The sequence below is a fragment of the Podarcis vaucheri genome, assembly GCF_965113315.1.
Source record: "Podarcis vaucheri genome assembly, chromosome: Z".
Lineage (NCBI taxonomy): Eukaryota > Metazoa > Chordata > Lepidosauria > Squamata > Lacertidae > Podarcis > Podarcis vaucheri.
The window spans coordinates 4,561,638-4,576,517 of record NC_138758.1 but is presented as its reverse complement, the minus strand read 5'-3'; the positions used below and the strand labels follow the sequence as shown (position 1 = coordinate 4,576,517).

General features: G+C 50.8%; 1 protein-coding gene and 1 long non-coding RNA gene across 9 annotated transcripts in view; both read right to left on the bottom strand.

Moving 5' to 3' along the window:
* Nucleotides 1–203: 203 nt before the first annotated feature.
* Nucleotides 204–14,880, bottom strand: part of MED12 (mediator complex subunit 12) — a 50,261-nt gene continuing 35,584 nt past the window's right edge. For 6 of the 8 annotated variants that reach the window (XM_082208394.1, XM_082208400.1, XM_082208397.1 and 3 more), the window contains 10 exons: nt 14,211–14,372; nt 12,553–12,927; nt 11,734–11,884; nt 8,078–8,286; nt 7,414–7,494; nt 5,825–6,039; nt 4,495–4,648; nt 1,681–1,824; nt 1,482–1,563; nt 204–374 (listed from right to left, as the gene is read on the bottom strand). In XM_082208394.1, the coding sequence (XP_082064520.1) occupies nt 331–374; nt 1,482–1,563; nt 1,681–1,824; nt 4,495–4,648; nt 5,825–6,039; nt 7,414–7,494; nt 8,078–8,286; nt 11,734–11,884; nt 12,553–12,927; nt 14,211–14,372 (1,617 nt within the window). In that variant the 3' untranslated portion in view covers nt 204–330. The remainder of the gene's footprint in view (nt 375–1,481; nt 1,564–1,680; nt 1,825–4,494; nt 4,649–5,824; nt 6,040–7,413; nt 7,495–8,077; nt 8,287–11,733; nt 11,885–12,552; nt 12,928–14,210; nt 14,373–14,880) is intronic. The other 2 variants (XM_082208395.1, XM_082208399.1) reach the window with 1 other exon arrangement.
* LOC309524062 lies at nt 2,815–4,487 on the bottom strand. Its single transcript, XR_014215771.1, has 2 exons — nt 3,992–4,487; nt 2,815–3,921 (listed from the first exon to the last, which is right to left on the bottom strand). It is a non-coding gene; the product is annotated as an uncharacterized lncRNA (long non-coding RNA).

Here is a 14,880-nt window from a genome sequence, read left to right as displayed (position 1 = left end):
GATACAGGGTTTCATCCGGTATAAATAAAGTAGAAAATCTTACAATTCATTTTCATCATTATTTTAACAAAAATACCAAAAAACTTATTAAACCTGAAATTAAAGGCGGGGAGACTCTAGCAATCACACGGGATTCCAAATCACTGGTAGAAAGGGGAGATCAAAAACACTCGTTCGGCATTATTAACCTTCTCTCTGCCCCGGGTGGCAGGGTGCTGCCGCTGCTGCAGAGCAGGCGCCCCAGAGGGCGGTGGGGGGCAAGCTGTTGGTGGCCCCAAGCAAACAGAGCCCCCCTCAAGTCCACTGCGAGGCCTCTCTCTTTGCTGGGTCTCAGTACCGTACAAAGGGGTTGCTGTTCTGCTGGGTTTGCGTATCTGTTTGGACCAAAACACAAGAGTTAGAATCTACGTATGAGCTTGCAGGCAAGAGAGATGGGTGGGCAAGAACAGGAGAAACAGGAGGTTTGGCCCTGGTGCTGTGCTCCACATTAATTGGCCAAATCTGCTGGGCATCTCTGGCAAAACCAAACAGGTGAGACTTTTAAGGAATCGCCAGTTCCTCTGAGGCATGAGTGATCACTTTGCTCCACATCCTCCTCCTCCCAGGGGTGTGTGTGTGTGTGTGTGTGTGTGTGTGATGCACCCTCACCCACAGCAATCAATGCTCCAGTCAAGCTGAAGCAGCAGCACTCACCTCCCTCCCTGCAATGCATGGCTCTTCCCCGGCACATGGGCATGCGCGAAAGTGTGGAACCATTCCACAGCCCACAATACGGAGTGCTCAAGAAAGGAATCTTGGGCTGCCCTCCTCTCTGCCACCTCACTCCCCACCTCGCCCTGCAGAAACCTCTTTTTGCAAAAGCCGTATGTATTCAGTAGGTCAGATCACAGCTGCTTAGCACGCTTCCCTTGCTCAACCCTCACAAGCTAGGGGAAGGTCTCTTTCACACAGGGAAACAAGGGCAGCTCCCTCCTGGGAGCCTGGACTGAAACCAGCCTTGCAAAAACCTGCAAGCTAGATGAGGAACGGGGGAGGGCGTGAGAAAAACAACCCTCCACCAAGAGACTCTTTCCAAGCTGGGGCTTGGCACTCTTATGTCTGGGGACTCTTAGCTCCCTGCTGCGTTCAAAGCCTATCTTATTCTCGTGCGCCATTGGGGCCATGCATGGCTGCTGCTGCTCACTTGGGGAAGAGAAGCAAGGCAGGGGTGGCTGACTAGGGACAGCGTCCTGCCTCCTATCACAGAGGGAGAAGAGATCATATTTCCTACGATCTTTGAAGAGAGGGCTTTCACTGTCTCCTGCACTTTCCTCTCCACAGAGCATCTTGAGTGCCACTTAGTAACTCCTGCAGTTGGCCAGGGGGACCCTGCTGTACTCCCATGCCTCATTTGCCTTGCCTGCATTCTCCACTAGTGTGTGTGTGTGTGTGGGGGGGGTGCTGTGCCCAGGGGACTGGGGGAGAAGGGACCCGGGCCTTACTGGAAAGCTGTTGCTGGAGCTGCCGAACCAAAGCTGCCGTCTGCTGCTGCTGCTGCGTCTGCTGGAGGCCTTGCCGCTGGAACTGCACAGAAAGGAGACAGGGAGAGAGGGAGTGAGAGAAAGAACAGATGTTAGAGGCTGGGTGGGAACAAGGGAGAGGCAGCTGTCCTGGGGAGCTGCAGGGGCAGGGCATACTCACCAGAGGCTGCTGAGGAGGGATCCCCAGACCGGGAGGCTGCCCTTGGGCCTGGGCCTGGGGGACGGTGGGGACCTGGGGCTGCTGCTGGGACTGCTGAGGTGGGGGCTGCGGTTGCTGCTGCTGTGGCTGCTGCTGCTGCTGTTGCTGCAGGGCAGGAGGAAGAAAGGGAAAGAAGTGCAGCATGTCAACAAGGCTGGAAACATCATATTGGCTGTGTTCCTTCTTCCACAGGGGCAGTGGCTGCCTCTGAATACCAGCTGCCGGAAGCGGAGAGGCTGGATGTTGCACCCAGGTCCTGCTTTTGGGTCTTCCCATGGTAATCTGTTTGGTCCCTGTGAGAACAGGATGCCGGGCTAGGTGGGCCTCTGCCCTGATCCAGAAGAGCTTTTTTTCATGGTCCAATGTTTTGCACAGCAAGGTAGGAGATGTGTTTCGTTCTCATAATCTGGGGGAACCTATTGCCTTCCAGCCCCAAACAGCAAGGCCAGTAGCCCTAGATGAGGGGAACTTTTGTTCCCATACCATCTGTGAAGGCTACAGATTCTCCACCCCTGTTCTACTGCGTGGACACAGAATGTTCTCAGCTAGCCTGGGAGCAGTGAAGGGACCAGCACAGGTGTCTGCAACGAGGCTTAGCCAAAAGTCATCCCCCCTTCCACTAGTGGCGATGTCCGCTAGCATAGGTGTCTTTGAAGAGAAATTTTTAAAACCCACATGGATGTTTGGCTCATCCACGGTTGTTTGCCACAGAAGCTTAATGGAGCCTCCAGATGCAAAAGCATTGTACCAGAGGTGCAGGACAAACAGCAGAGGATGGCTCTTCCACTGCCATCCGGCTGGTTGGTTACGGATGATCTGCCAAGACTGTTCTCAGGTTTTACTGAAGACCTATTACTTCCCAACCCGCCAAATCCTCTCACCTCATCTGCAGCACAACCCTTGGGGAGCTCCGAGGAAGATGTCTGGGAGGAAGGAAGGTAAGGCGAGTTGAGTTGCCCACGCATCATATATTTACTGCACATTTAAAGCACATGCACACCAAGAATCCTTGGAACTGTAGTTTGCCCTTCACAGAGATATAATGCCCAGCACTCTTAACGAACTACAGCTCCCATGATTCTTCTTTTTCGGGGGGGGGGGTGCTTTAAACGTATGGTGTGTACCCAACCATTGTGAAAGGTTAATGGAGCAACCACATCCAGACCCTATTGTGCAAAACACCAGCTTGTGTTGTGAAAAAAGCCACCTCAAGGTTTCCACTCAGCTTGTGCAGAAAACTTTCTTCTGACACCAACCAGGCCCTGTTACTTCACAAGGTCTTGAAGATAAGACAAGAATGAGGACAGTGAGGCACTTGTTTTTTTAAAAGAGTGTGAAGAAAGAAAGGAACGCGAAGAAAGCAGTTGGGGTTACATGACACACCGAGGGATGATCCCCACTTTGGCAGTTTCTTTGTGAGCACATTCCTATCCAGTCTTTACTCCTCCTTCAGGAATACAAAAATAAAACAAGATGAAATATCAAACACATGCAAAATAAAATGAAATCAAGATGTGATTTCTCGAGTAACAAGAGGGAGAAAAGCAAGGAAAAAGATCATGGGTGGGTGTTTCTCTATATGGCAACAGAGTAGTCCAGTCACGTTTAAATTCAGAATCGTTCTTATAGTGAACAGGAATCAAGTTTTTGACAGATGAACATTATTACGTATAATTTTGGTGGAAAATGGTATTTGTTTTCAATAAGGGACCCAGCCCCCCAGGATTTCAGGAGCGGGTGTATCTCTCCACCTGGAGATGTCACTGGGGAAAGAACTTGGGACCCTCCACATGCAAAACAGATCATTGTTTAGAATTCCCATTGTTCTAGGCGCATTTTGCAACAGGGCATTTCATTGGGGTGAGCTGCTTCTGAGCTCTGGGTGCAGTACTGCGCCCAGTGCTTTTCTCCTAAAAGAATGTTTAGGGGTACTCTCATTCCATCTGAGACTCAGGAAACACCATGACAGGAAATGAGGCCACCATTGGGGGTAGCAACGGAACTGACGATTCACCGTGCTACAGAAAAAAACTAAAAAATTTAAAAACTTTAGTTTCTTCTCTCATTAGATTCACAAAATGTTTAGCGGTATGCATAGCCCTGTGTTCCCCCAGAAAAAAAGCAATGACTGTGCCTATGATTTCAAATTAAAACTGCAGAGTAGAAGGAAAGGAACATCTTTTTCTGCCTCCCCACTTCCAGCTACTCTCTGAAGACTGGAGAAGAGACCCTCTTAAGAATATTAGGGGGGTGGGCAGGGGAAGGACTAGACCATGTGAAAAATGAACATGATATTTTAGCTGCAGTTCATTAATTTTCAGCTTTGTAGTTTTGTTATAAAAAAGTGCGCCTAGATATTCCATTCAGACACCTGAAGGCAGCCCTGTTTAGGGAAGTTTTTAATGTTTGATTTGAAGTTTTATTCTCTTTTTAATGTTCTGTTGAAAGCTGCCCAGAGTGGCTGGGGAAACCCAGCCAGATGGGCGGGGTAGAAATGATAAATTATTGTTGTTGTTGTTGTGCCCATAACGTAGGTTTAAGGTGTCATTTAGTTCCTAGCTTTCATATCTTAGTTTCTAACACTGAAACAGATGCTTCACCACTGAGCTACAAATTTACTAATTTATAGTAAATCAATCGAAATATTAAAATGGCACGCCCAATGGCTGGTGGGGCATCTGAAAGGAAGAACTGAGCAGAAAAAAAGAGAGGGAGCCAAGTTGGGCAAAAGGAACATGCAACACAGGTTGGTGGCAGCTCTGTCCTAATGCTTACCCTCAGCATCTGCTGCTGCTGCTGCTGCCGCAGGTACTGCTGCTGCTGGTCTGGCAGGAGCTGGCTGGGTCGGATCCCTGATGGGACGCCCTGAGCACTCATGTGGTTTAACCCGCTTATCATGGCGGCTTGCTGCATTGACTGATGAGGAAACCTGCAACCAGAAAAAGGGAAGGAGAACGTGGCAGTGTGCCTTGAAGCAACCAAAAGGAAAGGATGCCCCAGTTGGTTTGGAAAGAACTCCCTGCGGCTCTTGGTGGTTAGCGGCGCTATAAGTTCTTCTTCAGGAAATCTCCGTGTTGTTCCATGCCAACGGAAATGTCTTCTGGAGGGCAGGCCAGATCCTCACTTCCTCCACCTCCTTCTCCTGCTAGGCCAGGTGTGGGGAACCTCAGGCTCTCTGACATTGCTCATTGACTGCTCCCACCACCTCTGGCTACTTGGCCATGCTTGCTTTTGGGAGTTGCAGCTGCAGAACATCTGGAGAGCCAAAGGTTCCCCACATCTGCCCCAGCCCATTTTGGCAGGCAGGTGGAGCCTGACTTCATCACACACACATCATTTTATTTGTACACCACCTTTCCATGGTTGAAACTAGGGCTGGGCGATATCTGGTTTTCAACATCATGATATATCACCAGCTAAGCATTGTGATATACTGATAGATCACCAATGTCTAAAATAAGGATGGAGCTACGTAGAGGCATGGGCTGGCTTCACGGTTTTTCTTGCATCGTGATTTTTGCATAGCACACACGTACACACGCACACATATCATGATTTGCAATATAACACCAGGTCAAAAATTATGAAAACGATATCATGATATGGACTTCAAACTGGTTTTGGAGGATATATTGATATATTGCCCAGCCCTAGTTGAAATCAAGCCCAAGGCGGCTCAGGTAATTGTGAATGTAACAAAAATAGTCAGAAACAATAAATAAAACGCATAAAAAATGTGCTGTGACACCAGGTGGCAGCTTCAAAGGGGCTTGCTTTCAGCAAGGATCAGCTGATCTCAGCAGGGCTCACTGTTGGCAAGCCCTGCTTGGAAAGGAATAGCCAGGAGCTCACATGAACCTCCCCACTGTTTGGCTGTTCTTCCCAAGTGTCCTTACCTACCATTGCACATGGCATCAAGTATGGCTGGAGGAAGAAACAGCCACATTTGCCAAGCTGGGACCCCGTGCCAGCTCTAATTAGACCAACAAGTTGGGGGTTCCCCACACATGCTTCATTGCCTTTAGTGAATGGCTCAAAATTCAGCCAAGCAGTCCCTCACCCACCACCCCTGCTTGCAGACCTGGTGCCTGGTCCCAGGAAGTACCTCTGGGCCGCGTTCAGGGCGTGTCCGTAGCCAGGTGCCTGCTGGTGGACATAGCCGCTGGGTCTCTGCATCGGCCTGACGGTGTCGACAAAGGCAGGGTTGGAGCCAGGGTGCGTGTTTTGATAGGTCTGGCTGGAGTAGGTGGGGGGCACCATGGCGCTTGACTGAGAGGGGTGAGGCTGGAGGCCAACGTGGGAGACGTAGGGGGTGTAGCCCTGCAAGGAACAAAGATGCGCGCTTTGTTAAAATCAGAGGGGCTGGGCTCCTTCATGAGGAAGGACAGGACCTAAACTAAACAAATAAACAAGATGGCTGACGGAAACAGGAGACAAGAAAGAGTTGCTTGCCAGCTATTATGATATAAAGTCCCCAACCCCCTTTAGAATCAGTTTACTTGAAAGGTCACCTTCACTCACAAATGCCCACTCAGCTGTTTTGATCAGCAGAACTGTCAACTCTACAAGTGCCACATAATGTTCGTTCTGCACTTGTAAAAAAACTAGTCTTTTAGTGTGGGAACTCCTTGCCCATTGACACCACACAGGCCCCTTCGCTGTGTTCCTTTCTGTGCCTGCTATAAATTTGTTGCTTAGGCAAACTTACCCAGACCTGTAAAGCTGACCTATATTTTAATCTGCAGCTTTAGCTTGCAATGTAAACTTATAACAACAATTTTGTTTTTTTAGCAGACAATTTCAATGTACACTTTATACCCTTTGCAAAGCGCTTGGACGTTTTGTTTACAGTTTAAGTGGTACACAGATTTTGTTGAATAACAACAGAGTGATATCTAAAAAGGTGTGGTGTCGTGTTTGAAATCTGCCGGATGAGGGGCTGTGGGATTTGCCCACTATGTCAGCAGAGCACTAGAGATGATGACCTCCTGACAGATACGCTGGCAGAGCATACCATCAGGAGGACTGTTCTGCCATCAAAGGCATGAGGGCAAAATAGGGGTGGGATGTGAGAGGCACAGAGGTGAGCATGGTGAACTTACTATTTCCATTTCCTATCCCCTTGCCTCGCCCAACCTGATCCCTCCTTTGTCTCCCTTTCCTTTCCATGGTAATAATAATAATAATAATAATAATAATAATAATAATAATAATTTATTTGTACCCCACCCATCTGGCTGGGCTTCCCCAGCCACTCTGGGCGGCTTCAAAAAAAATATATTAAAATACTCTAGTACATCAAACATTAAAAGCTTCCCTGAACAGGGCTGCCTTCAGATGTCTTCTAAAAGTCTGGTAGTTGTTGTTCTCATTGACATCTGGTGGGAGGGCGTTCCATAGGGAGGGTGCCACTACTGAGAAGGCCCACTTCCTGGTTCCCTGTAGCTTTGCTTCTCGCAGTGAGGGAACCGCCAGAAGGCCCTCGGAGCTGGACCTCAGTGTCCGGGCAGAACGATGGGGGTGGAGACGCTCCTTCAGGTATACAGGTTCTGAAGTAATCCCATTCCTACTCCCCCTTTGATACAGATGCTCAAAGTGCATCAAGCAAAAGGTTCCAGATGAGAGTGAGTCCCAGGTGGGAACTGTGGTGCAGACCCCACGCACAGGCCCAGCACCTGCCCAGCCCCATCTTACCTGTGACGGCTGCACAGATCCATAGGCCGGGGCAGGAGCCATCTGGCGCACGGGTGGTTGCCCCAACATTCCTTGGCTCTGCTGGAAAAGCAGCAGAGAGGTGTGGCTAGCAAAGGTGGCCCCAGGGAACCTCCCACAAGGCAGGGAAGGAAAAGCCCGTAGCCTGCTTTGGGTGGAGGCTGTGGGGTGCGGCAGGGTGCCAGAATTTGGGGGAAAGCGGGCCTGAGACTCTGTCGAAGGCCTCTGCCAGCTGCACTCAAACAACCAGGCTTGAATCAAGTTGTGCATTTGAGATAAAGACAGCCTGAAGAAGTAGAGATGGCCACAAATTCTGCCAGCTTGGGAAGTAAGTTAAGAATAATTCCTGGAGGTTAAGGTTATCGGTGGCCAACTACTAACCATTTCAGCTGTGTACTTCCACCAGCGGTAAACCTGCAAATGGCACTCCTTCCTGGATGCAAGGACCCACCCCACACCCAACCTGGACTGTAGGATCACCGAGGCACCAACACTTAAGCCCCGATGCTTTGGTCTAAATGGCAGAGCTAGCTGAAAGGAAGGGGAGAGTGAAAGGAGTGGAACACAGTGTTCTTGATCCCTCTCCCCGTCACTCTAGTTCATGGGCTGGGGGGGGGGGTAGGGTGGCTGAGGGCAGGATCCTTACCAGCTTGGCTTGCAGCTGCTGCCGAAGGAGCTGCCCCTGAGGACCAGGCGGCTGCTGCTGTCTGTAGATGGACGACTTGTAGGAAGGGTCGATTCCCATCATGCCCCCCATGCTCGTGGGCAAGACCCCAGTGTAGGGAGGGCGGCTTGGAACCCGTGTTCCCATTGGCATGCGCATCGGCCGGTAAGAGGTATCTAACCGTGGTCCACCTGAAGCGAGGGAGGAAGATGGGTAACGTTACGGACATGACCACCCCCCTCCTGGACCTGGGTTCTCACAAGGCATAGAGGAAGACGTTGATGAGGTTCAGGGTGCCACCCGCCAAGGGAGGATGCTTCCGTTTCGCCGTTCGAGCTAGAGCATGCAGCCTTAGACCCCACCCCCAGATCTTGGAAGGAAAAGCCACACGGCCTTCTCCTCAACTCTGCAGATGAAGAATGCAATGATGACCAAGATGATCAAGGGTTTGGAAACCAAGCCTTATGAGGAATGGTTGAGGTAGTTGGGAAGTTTTAGGCTGGGAAAGAAGAGACTAAGAGGTCATCTGCAAATACCGTATTTTTCGCCCTATAGGACGCACTTTCCCCCCTCCAAAAATGAAGGGGAAATGTGTGTGTGTCCTATGGGGCAATGGCAGGCTTCAGGAAGCTGAGCTCAGCGCCCCCCAGGCTTCAGGCTTCGCACGGCTCTCCACAAGCCGTGGGAGAGCTGTGCAAAGTCGCGCAGCTCTCCCACGGCTTGCAGATAGCAGCCTGTTCTGGGGGCTGGGGTCGGAGGAAGCTCGGGCTTCCCCCGTCCCAGCCCCGCGCCTGGGGGGGGGGGAAATAAAATTTCCCCCCTTTATTCACCCCCCAAAAAACTAGGTGCGCCCTATGGGCCAGTGCGCCCTATGGGCCGAAAAATACGGTACTTAAATGACTGTCCCACGTGACAGGGAGCAAGCTTGTTTTCTTCTGTTCTGGAGGGTAAGACCTGAGCCAATGGCCCTTAGATGTTTTTAAGCAGAGGGTAAGATTGCCGGAAGAAATATCAACAACCTCAGATATGCAGATGACACAACCTTGATGGCAGAAAGTGAGGAGGAATTAAAGAACCTTTTAATGAGGGTGAAAGAGGAGAGTGCAAAGTATGGTCTGAAGCTCAACATCAAAAAAACAACGAAGATCATGGCCACTGGTCCCATCACCTCCTGGCAAATAGAAGGGGAAGAAATGGAGGCAGTGAGAGATTTTACTTTCCTGGGCTCCATGATCACTGCAGATGGTGACAGCAGTCATGAAATTAAAAGACGCCTGCTTCTTGGGAGAAAAGCAATGATAAACCTAGACAGCATCTTAAAAAGCAGAGACATCACCTTGCCAACAAAGGTCCGTATAGTTAAAGCTCTGGTTTTCCCAGTAGTGATGTATGGAAGTGAGAGCTGGACCATGAAGAAGGCTGGTTGCTGAAGAATTGATGCTTTTGAATTATGGTGTTGGAGGAGACTCTTGAGAGTCCCATGGACTGCATGAAGATCAAACCTCTCCATTCTGAAGGAAATCAGCCCTGAGTGCTCACTGGAAGGACAGATCCTGAAGCTGAGGCTCCAATACTTTGGCCACCTCATGAGAAGAGAAGACTCCCTGGAAAAGACCCTGATGTTGGGAAAGATGGAGGTCACAAGGAGAAGGGGACAACAGAGGATGAGATGGTTGGACAGTGTTCTCGAAGCTACCAGCATGAGTTTGACCAAACTGCGGGAGGCAGTGGAAGACAGGAGTGCCTGGCGTGCTCTGGTCCAGGGGGTCACGAAGAGGTGGACACGACTAAACAACTAAAGAACAACAACAGATGGCTATCTAGTTAGGGATGCTTTAGTTGGGATTCCTGCACTGTAGGAGGTTGGACTAGATGATTCACGGCTTCCCTTCCAACTCTACAGTTCTAATGTGTACATCCCACAATTCCCAGAAGGTGGGGCTGACTGTGGAAGAAGCCTCACTTGCCCTTATAACCTGGCAGGTGTCTCCTACCTCTTGCTGTGGCAGCATCTCTCTGTGCTGCCTATTTAAGAAAGGCCAGACAGGCCAGACTCACTGGGAGCTCTCCAAGGTGCTGATCTAGTTTACCTGAATCTGTAGGGCTCTCTGATTATTCTTGATGTGGCTGCACCTACTGAAACACTGTGGCAGGTGTAGCTTTCAGCCAAGGGCCGCATTCCCTTCTGGGCAAATTTCCAAGGACCACATGGGATTGGTGGGTGGGGTCAGAGGCAAAAGTGTGGTCTCTTCCAACTCTATGGAGCACAGTTAGGCCAGTTCCCTCCCACTTTCCCTTTCTATCCTCCATCCTGGCAAGCAAGATCAAAGTTCAAGGTGGTTCGAGCCCTCCCAGGGACTGCTGTGGTTGATTCCTGCATTGCAGGGGGTGGACTAGAGGACCCTTGGCATTCCTTCCAACTCCACAGTTCTTTGATTCTAAGATTCTGTGACTCTGCTCAGGCAGGCAAAAACACTTGTGGTGCAAAGGTGCACCAGTAATGAATGCTGCTTGGGGAGATTTCAGAGGAGCTGATAAAGAGACTTTTAGGGCTGCATTCAACTCCTGAGCTGGAGGTTCCTGGCCTCTGTTCTGCTGGATGTGTGAAGTACATGATGATGACTATTCCAATTCATTGCTAACTGCTGAGTGTCCCCTGAAGAAAAAACCCTGGACCCTTGCAAAGGTTTATCTCTCACACACAGCTTAGCTAGATGCCAAAATGCAGAGTCTCAGAATCTGGCACAGATTTTAATCTCATTATTCCACAAAACTTTGCTGCTAACCCTCAAAGTGTGTACTTGGAAGGCAGCAGGCAAACCACTTCCACCACTTCCCCAATTCTGCCCTGACCTTGTGGTTTGGATTGTCTGAAAACTTTTCTAAGCTCTGCAGGATTTGGAAGAATGCCTGCTTGGGAGGAGGGGTTGGCGCTCTGGGTTTGTAGGCAAGGACTTGGGTCCAATCTCCTGCTCAGCCACCATTAAACTTGCTGGTTGGCCCTTTGGGACAAGCCACCCAGTATTGGCTTCATGTGGGTGCTAAAGTGATCACCCCCCCCCCCTGACAAAGACCCAAAGCCAACAGCAATGGAAGTACTGAAAATGCTAGTGAAATAATAAACAGAAATTAAAAGGGTTGTGAATAGCACAGCAGGCAGCAGGAGTGAAAAAACCAGACCAGCACTCTAGGGACTGGAAGCCACAAAACACACATTTATATGGGTGTGTCAGTGTATGCATGCCTGTCTGCACTTTACACATTGTGGGTGGTATTCAACAATGTTCAACTTTGAAACATACCCATTGAAACTAATGAACCAAAGTTAGACTTCAGTGTGTCTGCCCTGCGTAGCATTAAATGCCACCCAAGGAGCATGCACATTCCTGCAAGGCTACATTGCCCAAACTGAGTGTGAACCTATCAAGTATTCCCAAAGGCACCAGTGTTTGGAACACAAAAGTCACAACTGCAGCATGCACAATATGGGTCCAGACTTAAAACCCAACAGTTCTACGTATCCCGGGCTCCCCATCAGGCTCTGTGCCACCAAAGAACAGTTCCAGAATATCTCCCCTTCCAAGGCAGGATCTGGAATGGGCTGGAGCACCCCACCCCACCCACAAGTCTTGGCTCACCTGCTGGCAGAGGCTGGTTCTGGGCATAGAGGCCCATTGGAGACTGCCCGTAGGCCAGCCGTGACATGGGGTTCCCCGTCTGATGGTGTAGGAGGTCGGTGGGCATGCCACTTCCATAGGACACCCCTCGGCCTGTGCTCATCATGTAGTCCTGCAGGGGGAAAGGCTGTGAAAAAGCAACACACACAGCAGGGCAAGCCAAGATTGGCAACAATAGAGAAAAGAGCAAGAGCAAGTGTAGCACGCTGCTGGGGAACGCTTCTTTTCCCCACTGGGTGGCAGGGGGTGGGGGGAACTCTGAGAAACTGGGAGCTTGCTTTCCTAAGATACCACCCCATCCAGTAACAGCAATGGCAGCAGTAACAACAACAACGTTATTAGTAGCATTTGTAATTAGTAAGAATACTAATATTAGCGATTAATAGTATTAGCAATAGCAGTAGCAGGAGTGGTACTAATGACCCACCCTTCACCAGTAGGTCCCAGGGTAGCCTACAAAAAATTAATTAATATAATTTTTATTAGCAGTAGCACTACCAATAGTTATCTGCCCTTCACCAGCAAGTCCCAGAACAATACACACAAATGTACTACTCAGCACTGAAACCTGTTTAAAAACATCACAGTTGCAGGAATACGTTGGCTGCACATATCAGGTGCATGTATACTGCATAAACTATATAACAACCTGGGTGGCCACTGTCAGAACAGGATGCTGTTGGGCCCCCTGTGGCCTGATCCAGCAGCCAGGCTCATATTCAGTTCTTAAATGGCTGGGAACTGCTTGGCACCCCAGGAGCAACTGCAATGCCCTTTTACCTCGTTCTTGTTGGCGGGTGGGGGCCTCTTCTTCGTCTTGGTCTTCTTTTTGGGCTCAGTGGCAGAGTTGGTAGGATTCGCACTGGTCTTCTCCACCTTGGTCGGCTCAACAGCCTTCTTCTCCGGCTCTAGGGCGACTGGGGTGGGGGGCTCCTCCTCTTCGGGAGGCAGCGGCAGGGGCTCCAGGTAGTAGCTCCGGGGCTTCGGCTTTAAGTGCGTGTGGTACAGCAGCAGCCTCTGCTGCTCCTCGAAGCGGGACACCTTGCGGTCCACCCGCACCGTCCCGAACCAGCCCCAGGAGAGTGGGGCGGAGTGCTTCACGCCTTCGAAGAGGTCCCAGGGGGAGATTTTCTGCTTGGTGGACACCTGCAGGCCCTGGGGAGGGAGGGAAAGGAAGAACATGGAACACCAGCCAACAGCAGCAGGAACTCATCCTCCTTGGTCCAGGTTCACAGGGCCAGAGGAGAGATGCTACCTTCTCCTTCCTCTCACAAAGCATTGGAAAGTGACTCCTTTACCTGTGCATACAATCATCAGCACAGATACTTGGGACACCCTCTTGCAGCTGCTGTCAATTTCATCTTTTTAAAATATATATATATATATATTTAAACTCATTCCTTATCAGTAACAGGATCCCCAGGTGGGGTACAAAATAAAACACATTAGACCAAACACAGTACAACAGTTTCGGAGAGGAATTTTTTTTGGGGGAACAACACAGAGGTTGCCCAAGAAAGAAATTATAATACCTGAATATGCAGGTTTGTATTGACTAGGCACCAAAATGAAAACAGCGCGCTGTGCTTGCAAGGGGAGGGCACTCCACCAATGACGCTGTGGGTGGGGCAACGCACCCACCCACACACCCCTTTCCCACACCATCCTACATACTGAGAAGATGCAACCACACCAGGGCTGGTGGTCAGGGAAGCTACCGTATTTTTCGCCCCATAGGACGCACTTTTTCCCCTCCAAAAATGAAGGGGAAATCTGGGTGCGTCCTATGGGGCAAATGCAGGCTTTCGCTGAAGCCTGGAGAGCGAGAGGCATCGGTGCGCACAGACCCCTCTCGCTCTCCAAGCTTCAGGAAGCTATCCGCAAGCCTTGCAAGCCCGGTGGGAGTACCCGCGGGCTCACAAGGCTTGCGGGCAGCAGCCTGCAGCCCCCGCGAGTGTCCGCAAGCCTTGCGGGCCCGGCAGGAGGTCCCATCAGGTGCGCGAGGCTTGGGGAGGCAGCCTGTCGCCCGAAGCACGGGGAGCCCTCCGGAGGGCTCCCCCTGCTTCAGGCGAGTGTTTGCAAGCCTCCCGCGCCCGGCAGGAGGTCCCGCCGGTGCACGAGGCTTGGGGCGGCAGCCTGTCGCCCGAAGCACGGGGAGCCCTCCGGAGGGCTCCCCCTGCTTTGGGCGAGTGTCTGCAAGCCTCCCGCGCCCGGCAGGAGGTCCCACTGGGTGCGCGAGGCTTGGGGCGGCAGCCTGTCGCCCGAAGCACGGGGAGCCCTCCAGAGGGCTCCCCCTGCTTCGGGCAGGTGAGCGCAAGGCTTGGGGCGGCAGCCAGGGCTGGGGGGGGAATAATTTTTTTTAATTCATTTCCCCCCCAAAAAATGAGGTGCGTCTTATGGGCCAGTGCGCCTTATAGGACGAAAAATACGGTACTTGCCTCCTTCTTGAAAATGGAGTCAAAGCCAGCGATCTTGTTGCCTTTGGTGTCAATGAGGGAGCCCTGAGGCTCGCAGGTGATCACGTCCCGAGTCTGCTTGGGCAGGGGCAGCAGCTGCCGCACTTTCTCCAGGCTGTCAGACTGACGGTCGCCCAGCTCTTTCTGCAGAGAAAGGAAGCCACAGAGAGGGCTGTTGAGAGGCCTGGCCTGCAGGAGCTCCTCCTGGAACCCCTTTGCACTTCAGTCATCCCTGCTACACATCAAAATCTTCACATCCCACTACACTATGGCTTGGGCCAAAATGCTACTTACTCTGTAAGATGGGACTGTCTGCCTGCCTTTCCAAGGAAAGTGGTGGGGTGCATGGCCCTGAAGCTGAAACTAAGCTGTGCAAAAATAAGCATGCAAGCTTGCTCTGCATCATGTCATTGGGAAAATATCCTTGCTTTACATCATACAAACAAAGGATGAGGAACTTTTTCTCTCCTCCTTGAGAACATGCTAGTGGTGGGCAGGGTCAGAGGTGGAACATGAAATGAGGTAAACATGAAAGTAAAGGACCCCTGGACAGTTAAGTCCAGTCAAAGGCGACTATGGGGTTGTGGCACTCATCTCGCTTTCAGGTCAAGGGAGCCGGTGTTTATCTACAGGCAGTTTTCTAGGTCATGTG